Below are 20108 nucleotides of genomic sequence, written 5' to 3' on the forward strand. Positions count from 1 at the left end.
ACAAGCCCACTACCAGAAAGATTTATACTAGTAAATGGAAGAGGTTCTCTTATTGGGCAAAGAATAATGACATTGATCCCTTCACTGCTCCTGTTCCCAAGATTCTTGATTTCCTGCCCAAAACATTCGAACGAGGGGCAGCTGCAGCTGCCATTAGGGTCCATCTGGCTGCCATCTCCAATTTTCATGTGGGAGAGCTGGGCTCTAACATCATGTCCCATAAGCTGTGCAAAGCATTCTTACGAGGTACAACCCTTTTACAGCCCCCGGTAAGAGAACCCCCCCCCCCCCGGGACCTAAACTTCCACCCTTTGAACCAGCATCATCCTGTCCCCTGAAATTTCTGTCTTAGAATACTCTCTTCTTGATTGCTATCACCTCAGCTAGATGGGTTTCTGAATTACACACTTTATCTATTCGCCCGCCATATCTCATCTTCCACAAAGATAGAGTTTCTGTCAGAACCAATCCCGCCTTCTTGCCAAAGGTGTGTTCAGAGTATAATTTAAATCAGTCCATCGAGCTTCCTGTATTCTTCTCCAATTATGGCAACAAGGCAGAGTATAGACTCCACCAGTTGGATGTTCACAGACAATTACGCTTTTATTTACACAGGACCAAGGACTTTAGAAAATCAGATCAATTGTTTGTATCCTTTGCTGACAAACAAGGTTCTCCAGTTTCAAAAGTGACCTTATCAAAGTGGCTGTCAGATACAATTATCTATACTTATGATTTGCGTAATAAAAAGCTTCCAGGAAAAGCCAGAGGACATTCAACCAGGGCCTTGGCTACCTCTGTTGCCTTCTAAGCCAAATTGCCTTTAGATTCAATCTATGCAGCAGCAACATGGGCAAATCCTCATACCTTTATCTCTCATTACAAAGTGGATGTGGTCTCCCAGAATAGGGCATCCTTTGGTTCCATGGTCCTGAAGAGTTTATTCCAGTGAGCCACCCAAGTACCAGGTGCTGGGGGCGAAGTCCCAACCAGCAAGAACGAAGGCGAGATGGGGACAACATAACATAAAGAACCTATGTACCTGCCATAACGTTCCATGTTTGTTGTCCTTCATCTCACTTCCTTCTTGCGTCCCCTCCTCCTTCCCCCTTCCTGGAGGATCGAGAGGAATTCCTTCATTGGTTACACTGGCTGAGTTTCCTGTTGATATACCAGGTTAGCTGACCATGCTTTGTTGTTCCTTTTTCCTCCTTATCCTTTGCATGTGGATTGTTCCTTTATACACAAGTTTTCCTTTTGTGTAAGAGCTTAGTAAAATTTGCATTTTACTTTTATGGTCTAGTCTGGGCTATCACAAATGAGATCTGGGTAGCTACTGCTAGGCATGCTGGAATAGGTGTTAGCCTCGAGCCAGTTTACTAAAATGGCCAAGTCAGAGCCGAGGATCAGCTCCGAATCAACCAGCAAGAAAGAAGGCGAGATGAAGGACAACAAACATGGAACGTTATGGTAGGTACATAACTTCTTTTTTATAATGCAACAGACTTGATGGAATAATGTATGAATATGCATTTTATTCTATGAACATTAAAAATCATTGCTGTGGCCTTTAAAATTTGTAGCAGATGGCCTAAAAGAGAGGAAGCACTTCCCTCATGAAGATTTGATTTAAAAGAAAAAAAGGTCTTACAAACGTAAAGATGAATAAAAAAGAATATTAAAAAAATATTCAGCTGTATTTCTGAAGCAAATAGCTTTACACAAGCTCTTTGCTACAGTTGTTCACACACAAACTTACCAAGCATAGCCACAATGTCAGCAGCAACTGCTTAAGTGAATCCTGACTGTACAGACTGGGTGAATGGTTTATAGTGCCAGTTGTGGGCTTTTAGCTATACTGTGTTGTTGGTCTATTTTTTTCTAGTTGCATTATGCTCTTGGTTCATTCAACAGACAGGTAACACTGTGTAAGAAAAAGCATACAGTGAGTCCATTGATTGTGTTTTGACTTTGATGAGCTCTTTTCTCACTGGTTGTACAAGTGAGCCAATGAAAGAGCACACATCAGAGCTGTCAAAATACAATCAGAACAGGGGAACAATCATTAAGACCAATGCTAAAGTCAGAATGCTCTTGACAAGTATGAATTGCTTGAGAAGTAATATGAGCAGAAACTCAGACCTTGACAATACTTTATCATAGTCCCCTTTTTACCCATGACAGCATAACTTTTGCAGAAAAATTGAATTATATGGGAATTAATTTGATGCTCTGTAATTGCCATTCTTTTCCTAAACAGGGATACTTAAAAGTGATCTTGCTGAAGCGGATCATGTGGTCTGGTTTTCCACTCTTTTATATTTTTGAAGGCATTTCAAATATTTCTCAGTATCCTTTTATTTAATGTCTAGCATATGGGACATCTTATGGATTACACAGGACACCCGAAGATAGGGCCTGACCTAGTTAACATTTAAGTACCGATCTTGCAGCAATTTTCTTGGCCTTAGGGCAATTCGTAAATAATGGTCTTCCATTAACATCACTGCTCCTGACAATGAGTCCGTGATTTCAGGTCTGTCTTGAAAGAAAGTGCTTACTTCAAGCAATATGACTATAAGAAGGTTCACTTATGGTTGAAATTCTGTAGCCCACACTCTGTTTCTGATGAAATGGACACTGCATGCAGGGCTTCTGGGATTGGAATGGCTATATTGTGGGTGTCACTGGCTTAGTCATAGTCCTACCCAAAAGATGTAGTCTCCTATCTGTAGGATGCCTTTGACAACAGACATACTCTTTGTGAAACCAGAAGATCTAATCCCAGATTACTTTAAAATAAGATAAAAGAGAAGACAACCACATCAGAGAAGCAGCTGTTTCACACTCTTACTTCCTAATACCCTAGTAATGTCCCAGTCAGCAAGACATGTTATTGAAAGCAAGCAGCTGCACAAAGGTAATAAAAAGGGAAAACAGGCTATTTCACCTCTGCAGTACGATATAAATTGGAGTCTTATCAGCAGAAAATTAAATCTTCGTCTACAAAGGATGCCACAAGTTCTCAAGTTGGCATTCCTAACACTATTTGCAGGTCCACACCATCAAAAATGATCATCAGATGTGCTACACAGGTTAACATGACAATCCTAACAAAAGATAAGCTAGTCAAATGGATTTGGTAGCAAATCCAACACTCTAAACTCTCTCAAAAGGTGGTAAAAGTTCCCTTGAACATTTGTTTCAGGCTGTAAAATGCAGGAGCAGAGTCCTAAAAACCTTCTCGATTAATTGAATGAGGTGCAGATAGATATGTGGTGCGTAAGTAACATTGTTATAACATTGCTGCTGATCTCAGCAAAACAGTTAGATAACTAGTTTTTAGTTGTGTGGCAAGCTAGGAGAATTACATCAAAATTGTTCTGTTAAAAAAAAAATCAAAAGGTTATCCTCGTTTTTCACTGATTCATCCAGACTATCCAGTCTACACCTCTTCATTTATAAGATATCTTGCAGATAATGGAACAACTTTTAAATATAGCATTGCATTGGGTCCTGGACAACTGAAAGCTTCTGGGATATTTCTGGTTCCAAAGAAAGACATGTAATTGGGAATACATAGCAGATCTTTCAGACTGAAATAACTTCATTTTACCAAACGAGTTCAGAATATTGGCCTTAAAGACTGCTCTGCCTTTCTTGGAATATAATTTATTCTTGGCATATCATATATATCTTCACAACTCAACCAGACTGTGTGTAACTGGAAATGCTTAAAGTTCTGTGGCATACATTTATACTTCCATTTTGGCATTCTCCTGTTTGGTCTTTCCACAGCGAAAGAGTACTAAACTTTTGGCAATAATTTGTGTACTTTTAAGGAAGTAACAGACCACTGTATTCCCTTATCTGGTGTTATCTGGATTGCTGTTGCTTTAACAAAGACACTGCAACATTTGCAGTAGCATTTTAGGACCATGGTAGAAGTTTTGGGTGGGTTTAAACAATCTTCTCCATCCAGGAAAATCCTCAACTCCTACCCCAGAAAAACTATGTGATAAAAACCTAGATGAAGTAGCTAACACTTTTAATACCTTCTTTACCGACACTATACAATCCTTAGCTAACCAACTACCGGCTACCAGCTCCCCTAAAACAGACACCATCTTGTTGTCTGAACCCTCCTTCAAATTACAACCTGTCTCAACTGCCTATATACGTTCCTTACTGAAGAAGCTAAAACCAACCACTCTCTCTGCAGACCTTCTCCCAGCTGAATATTTACAAAAAGCTGCAGATGTCATAGCTTACTCCATCACGATACTAATCAATTGTACCATAGTAGAATCCACAATCCCCTCAATATGGAAAATATCCTATGTAATTTCACTCCATAAAGGTAGCCCATCCACAGAACTATCAAATTATAGGCCCATAGCCATATTGTCACCATTGGCCAAAATCATGGAAAAGTGTATAAACAAACAACTTCTTTACTGTCTTATCCAGAACAATCTACTAAACAGTTCTCAACATGGTTTCAGACCCCACCATAGTACAACCACTGCCCTCCTCTCTTTTACTGATACAATTAACCAAAACCGGAATAAGAAAAAACTATCATCAGCTCTCTTTCTGGACCTATCAAAGGCCTTTGACATGGTTAACCATCAATTACTTCATGACACTCTAAAAAAATCTCCATTTAGACAACCAAACCCTGGATTGGTTTCATGCCTATCTCTCTAATAGGCAACAAGCTGTACTCTGGCAGAATAAGCTCTCCAGCCTCCTACCTAATACCATAGGGGTTCCTCAAGGTTCTATACTGGGACCTCTTCTCTTTTCAGTCTTCATAAATGACCTTTACAAAGCCATCCCTGACGCCACCTGTATTCAATACGCAGATGACTCGACATTAGTTTGTTCTGATGCAGCTCCAGTTAACCTATCACTCAAAACACAATCCTGTTTCCTGGCAGTTGAGAACTGGCTATCAGGGCGTCAACTGATTCTGAACCCAAACAAAACCAAATTATTACTATTCCACCCCACCCACAAGACCACACCCGCATCCTTTTCTATACAATCCAAAAATGGAACAATTATCTCCCCCGACTCCTATACTAAACTATTAGGAGTTACCATTGATAATAAACTTAGATTTGATATTCATATCAATCAGACTATCAAAACCGTTAATAAAAAACTTGGGTCACTATATCGAATTAAATCCTTTCTAACTCCAATTGCAAAAATGTCCGTAGCCCGCTCACATCTTCTCTCTACCCTCCTATATGCCTCCCCCATGCTTACTAATCTTAACAAAACTGACCTTAATAAACTATCATGTTGTTATAATAATATTGTCAGATTTGCAACCGGCATGCCCTACAGGACCCATCACTGTATTAACCTACAAAACCTCGGTTGGATAGAATTTCCAAACCTTCTTCAGCAAAGCCAGCTTATAGAGGCATTTAATATGCTCAAACAACCCGACAACACTCCTGCACTGAAAAATTTAATCAAACCCTACAACAATCTCAATAGTCTACACTCTTCAAACAAGCTATTAGTACAAACAGTCAAATCCAGCAACGCAGGGGGTGATACACTCTTTGCCAATGCCATCGGAAAAATATGGAACTCCCTTCCTCCCAGCCTCACCAGTATTACCTCCCTATGCCAATTCAAAAAAAGGCTAAATCACCATTTCAAGTCACACTGGCTTTGCCAATGCTCAAACCCAGATTAACTCTTCCTCAGCTAGCAAATTTCTTTCTTTTTCAGGTCTAACCAAATAATTATCCTATGGACCTTTCTCTCAACTGGCCCACCCCAGATTTTCCTTGTGAATCTTTTAATGTTGTTCTTATTTGAAAATCTTTTAAACTATGCTATACGGACAGCCTAGAAAGAGAAAAAGTATGTTGCAGCCTGTGTCTCTTATTCACAATTGTTTTTATAAAATAAATACTTAATGGTGTATCCTCTTTTGTTTAATTTAACAAAGGATAAAATATGTACTCTATGTAACATGTATGTAATTTCCTGACTATGTGGAGCTTTTCTCCCCGGGCCTCCGCTGAAAATGGACATGTATCCAGACGGACCATCCCAGTCAACAAATGTAAAATAAAATAAAATAAAATAAAATAAATAAATAAATAATTTTGACAGCCCCGGAATATAATATTGATCTGTGAGAAGGGAAATGTAATTGGATGGGAATGTTCTTGGATGAAGTTAGAGTCTATGCAAATTAATGCCTTCCTTCATCAGTATTTTGGAGATCACAAATTTAATTCAGGAAAACATCCACTGACAACAAAAAAACATCACAGTAGTACCTGCAGTCTCTGAGACATATTATCTGACATTTTAATGGCTTCAATGATAGTACACTTAAGAAAGCCTCTGTGGGTTTTTAAACATTTCTAGAATAAATCTTTAAATTCTCTAGAAAGTGCAGTTCCTTTATTGAGCTGGTGACAGGATCTTTATAACTTACCAGTGAAAGTAACATTGTTCCCTGTGTGTGTCTGTCAACTGATTCATTGGATTATGTATGAGAAACCTACTTCAAAAAAGTTATGAGTGCAGAGTACCAGTTTCCATAGGAAATATCTCTTCACATCAGTGTAAAACAGAAGAGAGTAACTAAATAACTGGAAGCATTCAGAGTATTTTTCAGCAAGGTCTTATTCAGATCATAGGTTCATAGATGTGTCCAAAGCTAATGGCCCTGGAGCCTTTACAAGCCTAGCCCTTAGGATTAACCTGGCATCGTGCCACCCTACCTTAGTTCCTAGTGCCTCTGTCGAGTAGAGCCACTGGAGTGATCCCCGGGGTGAATTTTCTGTTTCCCATCCACTCATCAAGATTTCTCTTGAAGAGGGCCAGTGAGGTGCTTTGCTTGACATGTATGGGAAGTCTGTTCCATAGCATGGGCAGTCTCTGAGTTATGAACCTGTTCCTCCAGCATATTCTGTTGATTGTGGTAATGAGTTTGAGGTCTCTGGAGCATGTCGTGTGGAGGGATTGGGATTTCTTTAGGTGTAGCATTTCTAACAGAGCTGGCTTTGTAAGTCAAGCAGAGATTGCTTCTAAGTAGGCGATATAAGACAGAATAGTTGGAGTTGTTGTAGTCTGTCCATGTTTGACAAGTGTTTTAAGGCTTAGGATCCTCTTTGTGAGGTATTTTTGTGGCCTGTACAGTTGTGGTAGGTGTCTAGTGAGGTACATGCCAAATGAAGCATTGTACTCGATGATTGGCCTAATAAGGGAAGAGTAGAGAGAGACAATGACCTCTTTCTTCCTGGATGCAAAGCCCTTAATAATGAGATGTGCCACATAGAAGGACTTTCTGACCACAGTGACAATGTGGAGATCAAAAGGGAGATTGCTGTCAACCTGTGTTCCTAGATCTCTTATAAAGCCTTCTGTGTTTAGTGGACTACTATCAACGTGGTAATTCAAGGGAACCGGGTTTTTCCCAAGGGGGATGACGACACATTTTTTGGCATTGAGCTTAAGGCCATGGTTCTGACACCAGTCGTTGGTCTCATTGAGGCCTTTCTGTAGGATGTCAACATCACTTGGGGAGTTAATAATAGCTCCCAACTTGCATTTGTCTGCAAACTTTGTCAGCCAGAGTCCCTTCATCTTGGCCTGGACTTCAGAGAAGTAGATACCAAACAGGAGAGGACCCAGGACCGAACCCTGTGGAACTCCACTCGTGACTGGTTTACAGTCTGACTTGAAGTCAGCTACTTTCACACTGTGGGTTCTATCTGTGAACCAGTTTGCAACCCACCTAGTGATATAGGGGTTGATGCCTAGCTTAGTGAGTTTTTGTATGATTCCTGAGTGGGGAATGGTATCAAAGGCCATGGCCAGATCAAGGTAGGCTGTATGAACCACCTTGCCTTCATCCACATCTCTGGTGACTGACTCAAAGAAGTCGACCAAGTTGAGCAGGCATGATCTACCCTTCACAGAACTAAACTGTAGGATCTAGAGTTTGGAGATACCATATTTCCTTGTGATGCGTTCCATAGCTTTGCATATCAGACTCGTCAGGCTAATGGGGCGATAGTTCCCAGGGTCTGTAGTCACTCCTCCCTTGTGGAGAGGGATGATTGTAGCAGTGCGCCATTTGGTAGGGACAAAGTCTAAGGTGAGGCTGTGATTGAACAGGGCACACAGGTGAGGTGCCAGTTCACTCTATAGTTCATGTAAAACACAGCCGGGGATATTGTCAGGTCCCATAGAAGCTGTATTCTTGGCCTTGGACAGTGCTGTTTTAACCTGTGCAGCAGTAATACTGGGTGCCTGGCAATCCACTGGTATTGTATTTGGTCCTTTGGGGGGGAGGGGTAAAGTTGGCACTGAATCTGTCGGCCAGTATATTGGCAATGTCTGTTGATTCATATAGGAGGTACCATTGTGCAGTAGCTCAGAGCAAATCTGGGTATTGCCGTGGAGATTCTTTGCATAACTACAGAAGGTTTTGTGGTTGTCTTTACTATCTGCTGCAATTCTGTTTTCATAGCTAGCTTTAGAGGATTTGATGAGGGATCTCAATCTTTTGTTGAGGCTGATAAGGGGGTTTTCCAGTCTTGGGATTTCACCTTATTCCACATCAGTTTCCTCCTTCTGTTGTAAAGTTTGTTTATGGCAGGTGACCACCAGATTGGCTTCCTTTTTTTTTTTTTGAGGAGAGCGTGTTGATTCTATAGGGTATGGCGAGATCCATGCATTTGTGTATGTGTTCGTACAGTACATTGGTGTATGATTCAGTGGTCATGCAACTATTCTCCATTTGCATGGGTGCCATGAAGGTAGCCACCTCTGTTTTTAGGAGCCCAAATTTAGCTTTGGAGAAGTTTTTCATGGTGGTTACTTTGTGTGTGTGTGTGTGGGGGGGGGGGGGGGGGTGGATGTGGATTTCCAAGGTGATTAGTTTGTGGTCGGATCTAACAAGGGAGGAGTTGATTATTGGTGTAGAGCAACGGTTGCCCATGTTAGTAATGACCAGGCCAAGGATGTTGCTACCTCTAGTGGGGGTATGAACGAACTTTTCCAGGGCATTGGAATTAATGAATTCCAGAAAGCGTTGGGCAGATTTATTGGTACATGAGTAGTTGTCCCAGTTAATGGAGAGATCGTTGAAGTCGCCCAGTATGAAAGTGTTAGGTTGGATTCTAGTGTTCTCCAGGGTGCTTAGGAACTTGGAATGTGAGTCTTGGGACATGTTTGGGGACCTATAGCAGGCTATGACCTGAATCACTGTCTTACCCAATGTTAGCTGCATCTGAAGTATCTCAGATGTAGTATGTTGGGCTACCAGTTTGGAGGTATGTGAATAATTTATGAATATGGAAACACCACCGCCTTTTGAGCTTCGGTCCAAGTTCTGGTGCCGAAAGGTGTGGAATGAGTTATAGCCTGGTAGTGCAGGGGTAGTTTCTGCTGCCTTGAACCAGGTCTGTGTTACACCACAAATGTCAATGTTCTCCATTTTAAGGAGTGCTTTGAGCAAGTGCATTTTGAGATTTAGACTTCTAGCATTGAGCAGCATGACACTCAGATTGCATTTGTTTGTAACTGTTACAGTGGTAATTTGGTCTTTGGAACACCGCCTAAAAAAGGCACTATATGGGGTGGAAAGAACCTTGGCCAGTATTTGGAAGCGCAGGGGTGACAGATGCAGGCCATCTATAGCAAAGCATCGAAGTCTGTCAGTCATGTCATCCCAGGCAGACAGATACTGGATCCCCTTAGAATGACACCAGAAATTTAGCCAATTGTTGAAAGCAATAATTTTCTGCTTGTACTGTGGTATCATTCTGGGTGATGGTAGGATACTGTTCAAGGCTAGGGTCATACCTGCTTGGGCTACATAATCTGAGAGCTCCTCCATGTCTCTTTCCATGTGGTCCAGGGAGGTACGTCTTAGGTCATTCACACCCACGTGTAGAATGACAGAGTCATATTTGTACCTGTTGTTGAGGGACCTGAGTGTGTGCGTTATGTTCATAGGTAGGTACTAGGCTATCTGCCTGAAGGCATTTATAAGCCTAGCCAGAGTGTGTTGGCTTTCGCCACCCCCTTAGATTAGTTTCCTGTGCCTCTGCCCAGCAGAGCCATTGAAGTGATCCCTGGGATAAACTTTCTGTTTTCCACCCCCTCATCAAGGTTTCTCTTGAAGAGGGTTAGTGAGGAGCTCTACCTAATGTAGATTGGAATCTTCTTTCAGAGTATGGGAAGTCTCGGGGGCAGGAATCTATCCCTCCAACATGTCCTATTTATTATTGTGGTGAGGTTTAGATCCCTGGAGCGTGTGGCTTGAGGGGATATGGTTTCCTTTAGGTGGAGCATATCCATCAATTCTGGGTTGGACATGGCCTTGTATGTCAGGCAAAGATCACCTCTGAGTGGGCAGTATGCAACTGAGTACAGCTGGAGTTTCTTCACTTGAGCTGCATAGGGAATCTGCTTGAGGCCAGTGATCCTCTTGGTGAGGTACTTCTGTGGTCTTTCCAGTTGTTGCAGGTGTCTTGTAAGGTACATCCCAAATGGGGCATTGTACTCTATGATAGGTCTGATGAATGATGCGTAAAGGGGCCCAATGACCTCTTTTGATCTGGATGCAAACCCTTTTGTGATTAGGTGGGACACATAGAAGGATTTTCTAACCACTTTGGCAACATGATTGTCAAAGGAGAGGTTACTGTCTACTTGGGTCCCCAGATCCCTTATTACATCTTCCGTATTTTATGTGGTAGTTTGTGGGTACTTTGTTTTTCGAAAGGGGATGACTATGCACTTTTTGGCATTTAGCTTGAGGCCATGGTTTTAACACCAGGTATCTGTCTCAGTGAGACCCTTTTGGAGGATGTCTGTGTCAGCTGGAGAGTCAGTTATAGCCTCTAGTTTGCAGCCGTCTGCGAACTTGGTCAGCCATAGTCCTCTTGTGCTTGCCTGTACCTCTGAGAAGTATATGCTGAACAGGAGGGGTCCTAGGACTGAGCCCTGGGGAACGCCACTTGTAACCGGTTTAGAGTCAGACCTAGGTCCTGCAACTCTTACCATGTGGGTTCTGTCTGTGAGCCAGTTGGCAACCCATTTCATGACGTAGGGGTTTATGTTCAGGCTGGTGAGCTTGTTTTTAATACCTGAGTGGGGAATGGTATCAAGGGCCTTTGCGAGGTCTAGGTAGGCTGTGTGGACCACCTTTCCCTCATCTATAATCTTGGTAACTGTCTCAAAGAAGTCCACCAGGTTTAGAAGGCATGATCTGCCCTTAACAAAGCCGAACTGGGTAGGGTCCAGTATTTGGAGGTTCTCAATGTCTCTGTTAATGAGATCCATGATGTGGTGGATCCTGGTGCCTAACAGACAGCTGACTGTTACTTTCTCCCTTTTCACCCTAATGAGTGGGACATCAGTGTGGCTCACTACCGAATCACCTACGACTAGTGTGCTGGGCATGTTGTTTTGTCTTGGGAGCTCTGGTTGAGTGGCACACTGTTTAGGAGAGTTATGTGTCTCATGATTAGTGTTGTGTTGTGGTCGAGTGCATTTCTGCCTCGCGGAGGTCTCTGCTGTTTGGGTAGATTTTTATTGAGAGCCTCAGCAAAGGTGGGTATGTGGTTTTATGTGAAGACAGTGCTGGTGCGTGTTCTGGAGGGTTGTGTGTTCCATGTGGTGTGGTGCAGGTGTTGACCTTCTCTTGACCAGCTATTCCGATCTTGGTGGGAGAGTGTGTGGCATCCAGTTTGGATATATAAGTGCATCTCTCGCAAGTGTGAGTGTTGAGAGGTAAGAGGAGAGGGTTGTCAGTGTACATGAGGCAGTTGCTACATTGCGTCCGGATGCCCAAGTTCGCCAGGTTAATAGGAGAAAGCACAGGGAACTGACCTTTAGACATGCCTGGAGGGGTGGGCATTAATAATAAGTGCTGGAGCTGTTTCCTTGTAGAATGTTTAGTGCTGGTAGCACTTTTGTGTGCTACAATAATTGCTACAAGAAGTCTGGTAGAGTGCTAAACTAATAAGCTAGTAAAAGTGCAGGAGAAGAGAGAACTAGCAGATCTAAGGGAAAAATTGAAGAGCAGACTTTGGCACGGCTCAGAAACTTAGTCTTTGATACAGCAAGTCTGTATCTGGACTAGACTAGTTACAGGAAAGGTGGGAAAAGTGCAAATGTGGGCTTTTAAACCAGGAAGTTGAAAGAGATGGAAACACTGCCCAAATGGCCAATAAACTATGATTTCTGGGCCAAAAACCAATTCTCTTGTGGTGGTAGGCTACCTAGTGCTTACCACTCCCACTGACAAGCTAGAAGGCTTCCCTCCAACACAGAAAGGCTTGGGGGCTCAGAAGCTTACAAACAGTCCTGGATAAAACAAATCTGTATCTGGACTAGACTAGTTACAGGAAAGGTGGGAAACCAGCGCAGATGTGGACTTTTAAACCAGAAAGTTGAAAGAGATGGAAAAAACTGCCCAAACGGCCAATAAGCTACAATTTCTGGGCCAGAAACTACTCCTCTTGTGGTAGATAGGCTACCCCTGATAAGCTAAAAGGCTTCCCTCCAACACAGAAAGGCTTGGGGGCACAGAAGCTTACATACCGTCCTGGATACAGCAAATCTGTACCTGGACTAAACTAGTTACAGGGAAGGCATGAAACAAGCTTAGAATTTTATTTATTTCCCAGAAAACAGCTAAAACAGCACTAAAAACAATTCAAGTGTGGTGCAAGCTAGCACACTTGAGTGTGTAGCAGTATTAAAGCAAATAGTTTAAATAAATGCAATTTATTCAAAATGTATTCTGAACTAAATTCATTTGTTATTTTATTTAACTCTGAACAGTTAAAAAGTGCCAAAAATATAGATCAGCTGAGAAGCACACTCAGAACACAAGGAGATTTTTTTTGTTAGTAAAGTGCAAAGGGAGGAAGGAGGAACAGAAGATAATTTAAGGTTAAGAACCTAAGTGAGCTGGCCTACTCAGATGTTCTCTCCGTATCAGGTAGAATGAGCACTAGACTGGGAGGAGTGTCCCAGATAAAATTTACCATAGGGCCGGGCAACTGCAAAGTCACCAACTATAACAATGTCACAGGAATAGGGTGGGTGGAAGCTGTTAGACCAGTTTTATAAACTTTAACACCACCACAGGAAAAGGGGGGAGGAACCAGTTTCAGAACAGATCAGAAAACAGCAAACAGTGTCATCAAATATATAAAATAATTCAGTTAGGCAAAAATTTAGACAATGCAGAACTCTGGAAAGTTAAAGTGCCAAGAAATATAATTATCAGCGATATATTTCCAGATTGTTTGAGAAGCAATCTTCAGTCAAAACACAGATCTAACAGTGTATGTAGGAATTTACAAACGTTGACTATTTTTAAATCAGCAAGCATTGAAACAATCAGATAACACAAAAGATGTTAGACCAGTTTTATAAACTTTAACACCACCACAGGAATAGGTGGGAACCAGTTTCAGAACAGATCAGAAAACAATGTCAGCAAATATATAAAATAATTCAGTCAGGCAAAAATTAAGTACACAGACAATAATACTGTGATGAGACATCATATTACCAATATTGCAAGGAAGCTGTGTTAGGATTGCAAAGGGCAATAAAACACAAATTGTTCCTTATCGCAGCCTGTTTCTCAGGAGAACAAAATGGATTGTCTGATTCAGTCTATAGACCGGTATATCTAGGTTGTGAATGATAGCTTAGTACCACATTCTTTCATTAAAATGCAAATCTCTGAAATGCACCAGGGATACATTTATTTGCTTCTCACCTGAATACACAAGCACTAATGTATTCTGCTCTGTAATTCTTCACTAAAACATTTAGAAGGTAGGTGCCTTTTTATTTACCTGTCATGGAAATCGCTTTTCTTCATGTCAGTCGACAACAGAATTTTAGAGCTGCAATCTTTAATGTGTAACCCCTCTCTTTACACAGTCTTTCACAATGAAAGAGTGTCTTAAAAGTAATCTTTTTTTTTTTTTTTGTCAAATGTCATATCAGCTATGTTCGTTAAGCGGTCAATTCAACTATCCGTATTTACTCTCACTACCAAAATGATTGGGAAGATATACTAAACACAGTAGATGCTCAAAAACTGTTCAGATATCATACCAAAAGGGCTCATTGTTTCAGGAAAAGGTGGTCAGCTTTTTGTCTGTTTCAAGAAAAGAAAACACTTTCAATATGGCTGGCCCACTGTATATGCTTTTGTTATGATAAATTCAACAAAGACATTCAAAGCCCCGTTCATCTGCAGGATATCTTAGGAATATTTCTACTCAGGACATATATTAAGGCTGCAGTGTAGGCTACTGTCCAAGCTTTCATAAAATTTGATGCTCAGTCTAGTATTAGGTTTTGCCACTACTGGACTAGAGGTAATTGTATGACCTCCCATGGATAATTTATTACGGCTTGTGATTTTTCCCATGTGTTATGATTAACTTCTACAGTGACCCACTCCAAAGTAAGATAGTACAGTTGTGTGAGTTATTCACCCTAGCAGTAAATATTTCATTAAAGGTACATCTTCTCCCTGTTTATAGTTGGATAATCTATTTGTATTTTTTAGAATGTAGCAATATACTGTTTATATATATATATATATATATATATATATATATATATATATATATGTGTGTATATATATATATATATATATATATATATATGTATACATACATACATAATTAGAATATGATCCAGACTTCTGCCTAGCAGAATGTGTGCCATTATATTTCAGTATAATTTTCCATCCTACAGGCATATTATACTCCAGTGGTTTCTTACATCAGAGAACTGAAGAAAATAGCTTCCGCTAGTAATTAAAATAAAGGAGCCTTGTACCTCTGAACATTGTCACCTAGATTAGTTTAATACTACAGTGGCTTTCAAATGGTAACATGACAGTTGTGCAGAAAAAGTTTGATTATTATGCAGTCTTTCTGTGAGTAAATCCAAGTGGTATGATTTAATGCTATACTAACATCTCCCCAAAGATAAACTGTTATGGTGAATAGCTCACACAATTATAATTTCTTTTCCAGTTCATTAGTACTGTCAGTGCACTGACAAAATGTAAATGTTTCAAATAGAAGGATTGTGTCTGATATACACATTGTATCATACGTGTCTACTGGGGACTTTGCTGCAAGTGATATTTTGCAGCTCAGATAAATTATTCTAGGACAGTGTGTTATTAAGACTAAAACATAGGAGTTATTTTAATCTGAAAAAGTATGTTGTACTAAGCATGCATTTTAAAAAGAAAGCCTACTACAAACATGTCTTGAGCCTTAGATCTTTTGTTTTTAGTAATTACTGCACTAGTGAGTAATACAAACACCCTTTTCAGAATGAGTCATGAGATTTAGGATTCTGTCCTTTGAGGTAAACAAGTTGTAGCAATATATACAAGTATGATAGCACTGAGTTCTAGCAGTGGACTCACTCTAATAAGCATTTTTTTCCTGTAGTTGTAGTGTCAATCTGTCAGAATACAAATGAACAAAGCAGAAAAAAAACAAGACTTGTTAAAGCTTGGTATTTAGAGTCAGTTTGTGCTAGGTAGAATTTCTAGATAAAAGTACAAATAAATATGACAGTTGTAGCTGAACCATGCTTGTTTTCATAACAATAGACTAGAATCAATAACATTAGGCTTTTATCAAGCACATTTTTTCACTGTTGTTTTTCTGAATAAGTTAGTTGCATCGTGTGAACTGTTCACTTTTCAAATCGTCAGTGTAATACATACTTTTAATTATTTTGTAATTCTGCTCTTAGAGTTAAAACAGTGAGAACAAGCTTTTCTTCCTCTTAGACACAGAACACTATACCTCAGAAAGCCTGCTTTTGAAAAGTGTGGCATGCTTAGCGGAACAAATTGTAACGCATCTCCAGAGCTGCTTGTACCCCGCATGAGAAAGCTGCAAGTCATGCTTGAAGCCCATATAACATCAGAGACACCGAGATGCATTACTGTCGTCATCTTTGCCGTCTACAAACACAAAACAGTTTAACTGATGTAGCAGTACATGATTAGTTTTGGCTTAAAGAACAGAAGGTTATGGGCTCTGTCCTTACATTAGATAGACATTTGAATTAAATTTGTTTGGTGTGAATGAGATGTGCGGTTCCTGCTGTATTGTTCTTCAACTGATACCTCTAACCAGTGTTCTAGCTGCCTTTATTCAAGTCTGTTAAAAGGTCCCAAGTAATTTCTTCAACAACAGTGGGAGTTAAACACCGTTTGTATTAAACTTCACATCAGTTGCATTTTTCTGAATGACAGAAAACAACTTGTTTTTATAACCTTTTATAGATCTTGAAAGTAATATTCAGTACTTTCATCCAGCAGTCTTTCATAAAGTTAGCATTTTGTATTTTTTTCCTTTTTAATATGTTCCAGTGTTTCATATTTCTTTGATTGCTTTATTACTTCATCCTAATCTCTGAATGCATGTAGAGTCAAGTTAATCAAAACTAAGGGTTCTGACTTCAAGGGGACACACATTGACAAAGATGGACAGTACCCAGGAAAACTTTAGCAAATGGTAATTAAAACAGTAGTGTGGAAGAAAATTGGGGAAACATTAAAACATTACAGGAGCAACAGTCTTTTTTTTTTTAAACAAAATTTCAAATTATAAAGAAAAAGGACACCACTATTTTCTCATGGGAAAGTATTTTTTGTGAAAAGTAAGGAAACCTACAAGAAAACATACAAGCAACAACATTGTCTTCTTTGTGCCCTTCTGGTTTAATCGATCAGAAAGGCAAATAACTAATCTGATAACTAATCTGAGGAAACTGTCTTCTTTTTATGGAAACTCAGGAGAGCAAATAAAGATGAAAATAGAGACAGTGAAGCTTAATTAAAATGAATGAGGGTGGGCAAAAAAGGATAATAAAAAGTGGATTGACAATAAATACTTACACCCAGTTTTCATGAGCTAAAGAGGAGAATTTCACATTTCATATTTCATTTTTAAAGGAAGTTTATCTATATCCTTTCAAATAAGAAATGGTTATGAAATTAGCCTAGAAACTATGATTGTCAAAGTAGTAGGGCCTGATAGGATTCACCCTTGAATTCCTGGAAAACTGAGGTGAGACCTGTTAGTACCACAAACTAATCTTTTAGCAAGTAATGTGCTGAGGTTGCCGTTCCTGGAAAACAAAACAGAGTACAAATTCAATTCCCCCTCTCATAACCAGTCATTTTAACCTCAGTTGTAGAGGAAGTCCTACAGTTATTGCTGAAGCAAAGACTTCCAAAACACTTGGAAGAAAGTGAGGCAGTGGACCCAGTATAACAGATTCATAGTGGGAGAGTCATGCCCAATCTAACAGGCTTTTTTTTGACAAGGTAGTTGTGTCAGAAGACACGCAGAGTACTTGCTTAGAAAAGATTAGTGAACAAAGTAGAAAGATTTGGAATGAGTTTTAGGGTGAGTACATGGATGGAACATTAATTATACAAAGGGTACAGAAGGTCAAAGTAATTGGAATCTGCTCAGACTAAATTTTAGATACCAGAACAGAACTCCAGAGTTGTGCAGTAGGTAGCATTGCTTCCCTCACAGCAAAAACATAATTAAGTCATCTTCAAAAATAAACAGAGGCTGGATTTTTATGTATCAAAAGCTGCATGAATATTTTCTTATTTCATACAGATGATCTAAAGAAACACAGAGCTATTTGTATCCTATCTCTCAATTGTCCAGATTTTGACAGAATGTCCGAATTTTTGCTTCATATTTTTTGGCTGTTCCTCATACAGTTTTTTGGCAAATCATTTACTACTAAAGTCACTAAATAATTGCATACATTGGAGTTTTATCCTTCATATCATTCAGAAAATGCATGTTAACAGAAGTCATATTATTCTGACACCTCAAGTTTATAAAATGAATATTTAAAATCTGTCCCTGATTTTGGGCTTTATCCACCTATTATTTTTAGCTTTGCATACACACGCACACACACACACACACACACACACACACACACACACACACACACACACACACACACAACTAAGGAGCATGTTAAATTAGAGTGTTCAGAAGGTACATTTCAGGGAACCCTAAGTTCATTCTAACAGTATGTGGCAAGGTGGAATGATAAAAATTTTGCCAAGAAGTCAGCTAAGTAAAAATAAATACATTTAACACTTCTTATCAGCCTCTTCGTGTCCCTCTTTGTGGTATAGTTTCTAAACTGATGTGGATTATCCCACTTTGTATGAGTTTGATTTTGCAGGAGTTAATACAGTTTAACTGAAAGCATTTTTGCTCTTTTCTTTGTAGGAGTCACGCTAAGAAATGACAAAGGAGGATTCAGCAGATGTAGCCTCTGATGAGGAGCATCAGTCTGCCGAGTTCCAAAGCCCAGTGCCAGAACGAAGAAAGAGACCTATTGTGCATCCATCAGCAAATGCTCCCCTTCCAAAGGATTATGGTAAGATGCTGTCAGTGTGACAGTGTTTGTCTGAAAAAGGTAGATATGGAAGAGCAGAGTTTATAAAACTCAGTCAGAAATGTCATCATTTTTAAAAAAATGTTTTGAAATAGATTTTTCTTTCAAGGTAGCATTACAGGGAACCATACCTCTCAACTGTACAGATTTTCGCAGAATGTCTAGATTATTGCCTCATGTTTTTGGTCCATTTTTCATAAAATCATGGTTTTCCGGCAAAGTATTGGCAAGTCATTGAAAATTAAGGTCAGGAAATAATGACAGATGTTTGAGTTTCAAACTTCATACTCTTCAGAAAATTCATACTAATGCAAAACCTGGTATGCTGTCAACTTTCTAAGTTTGTAAGAGCAATATTTAAAAATTGTCCCTATTTTTGGACCTTTGTCCCCCCATCATTTATGGCTTTGCCCAGATTTCTTGCTCTAAGATGCTGAGAGGTATGCATGGAAAACCCCTAACTGTGATGCTTTTTTAGCACAAGGAATGGTACAGGATGTAGATCACATTAAAAACGTGAAGGTGAAAATTTGTTGGCATACTACTGTACTAAGGAGGCTTTTTTATCTGTGTGACATAAAAAAGGGTTATAGTACGTTACCATACCTCTCAACCTGGAAACATCAAAAATCTGGACAAAGGCCCATGAAAAATAAGTACAAGTCTGTATGCTGATTAAGATACAATTTGCATACATAATTATGTAACCCCAACCACTCCAATGTAATTGTGGGATACCAACATTCAAATGTAAATTAAAGAATAGACGACAAAACACAAAAGAACCACACACATCTGCTTTCAAAACAGACTCTAAGTGCAACAATGCAGTTGCTGGTGTAGCAGAAACAATTGTTTACAAAGTGGCAATATTGTTATTGCTGATGGGAAGTCTGTGATAGACATCTGAAAAATGTTTGTGTATTTATTTTTGTTTTCCATAAGAATAATGCTGCAGTTCTTTTGTAAATAAAAAGGAGTGATGAAGCAGCAATATTTGAAGTGGGTCATTTCCTTAGTTGTTGTGAGGTGCCTTCTCTCGCTTCCTGCTACTTCAGTGGTAGGGCCACTGGCTGACTGCATACTCTAATCTGTTATCAACTCACCTGAAGTCACTCATTCCTTCCTCCAAAAATTGTCTATCCCTCACTAATTTCTAATGCCAGGACCATGAACTAAAGCTAAACAGAATTACACATGATTTCCTTTGAAGTCACAACAACAATTAGTCAAACCAGGAGAAAATCTAAAAGCTAAAAATCAGTTTGGTGATTTGCTCATTGCCAAGTGTGTCCTAAATGAAACAGTGATTTAAACCATATTAATTTCACAATACATACATACATCTGATTTCTTTACTGACTATTATTATGACTCATCTTAGTAGCAAAAGTACCACAGCATAATGCAGCTCATGCACGTACAACCACCACCTTTGTAAGTTTAGCCTATTCATGGTACTAAAGTAGAAGATTTAACTAAAAAAAACAATTACAGAAACATACATATTCAGGGCCGGCCTTAGCCGAAATGGTGCCCTAGGCGAAGTAGTACTCTGGCGCCCCTTCAGCCCCACCCCCACCATAGTCGTGAAA

At 39.6% G+C, this 20108-nt stretch overlaps 1 protein-coding gene across 2 annotated transcripts in view; it reads left to right on the plus strand.

Moving 5' to 3' along the window:
• Positions 1–20108, plus strand: part of CLIP3 (CAP-Gly domain containing linker protein 3) — a 1549977-nt gene that overhangs the window by 168814 nt on the left and 1361055 nt on the right. For both annotated transcript variants that reach the window (XM_044055010.1, XM_044054942.1), the window contains exon 2: positions 18345–18495. In XM_044055010.1, coding sequence (XP_043910945.1) covers positions 18360–18495 — 136 coding nt within the window. In that variant the 5' untranslated portion in view covers positions 18345–18359. The remainder of the gene's footprint in view (positions 1–18344; positions 18496–20108) is intronic.

Source organism: Protopterus annectens, chromosome 1.part0 (genome assembly GCF_019279795.1).
Source record: "Protopterus annectens isolate FY-2018-M chromosome 1.part0, PAN1.0, whole genome shotgun sequence".
In the NCBI taxonomy this organism is placed as follows: Eukaryota; Metazoa; Chordata; order Ceratodontiformes; family Protopteridae; genus Protopterus; species Protopterus annectens.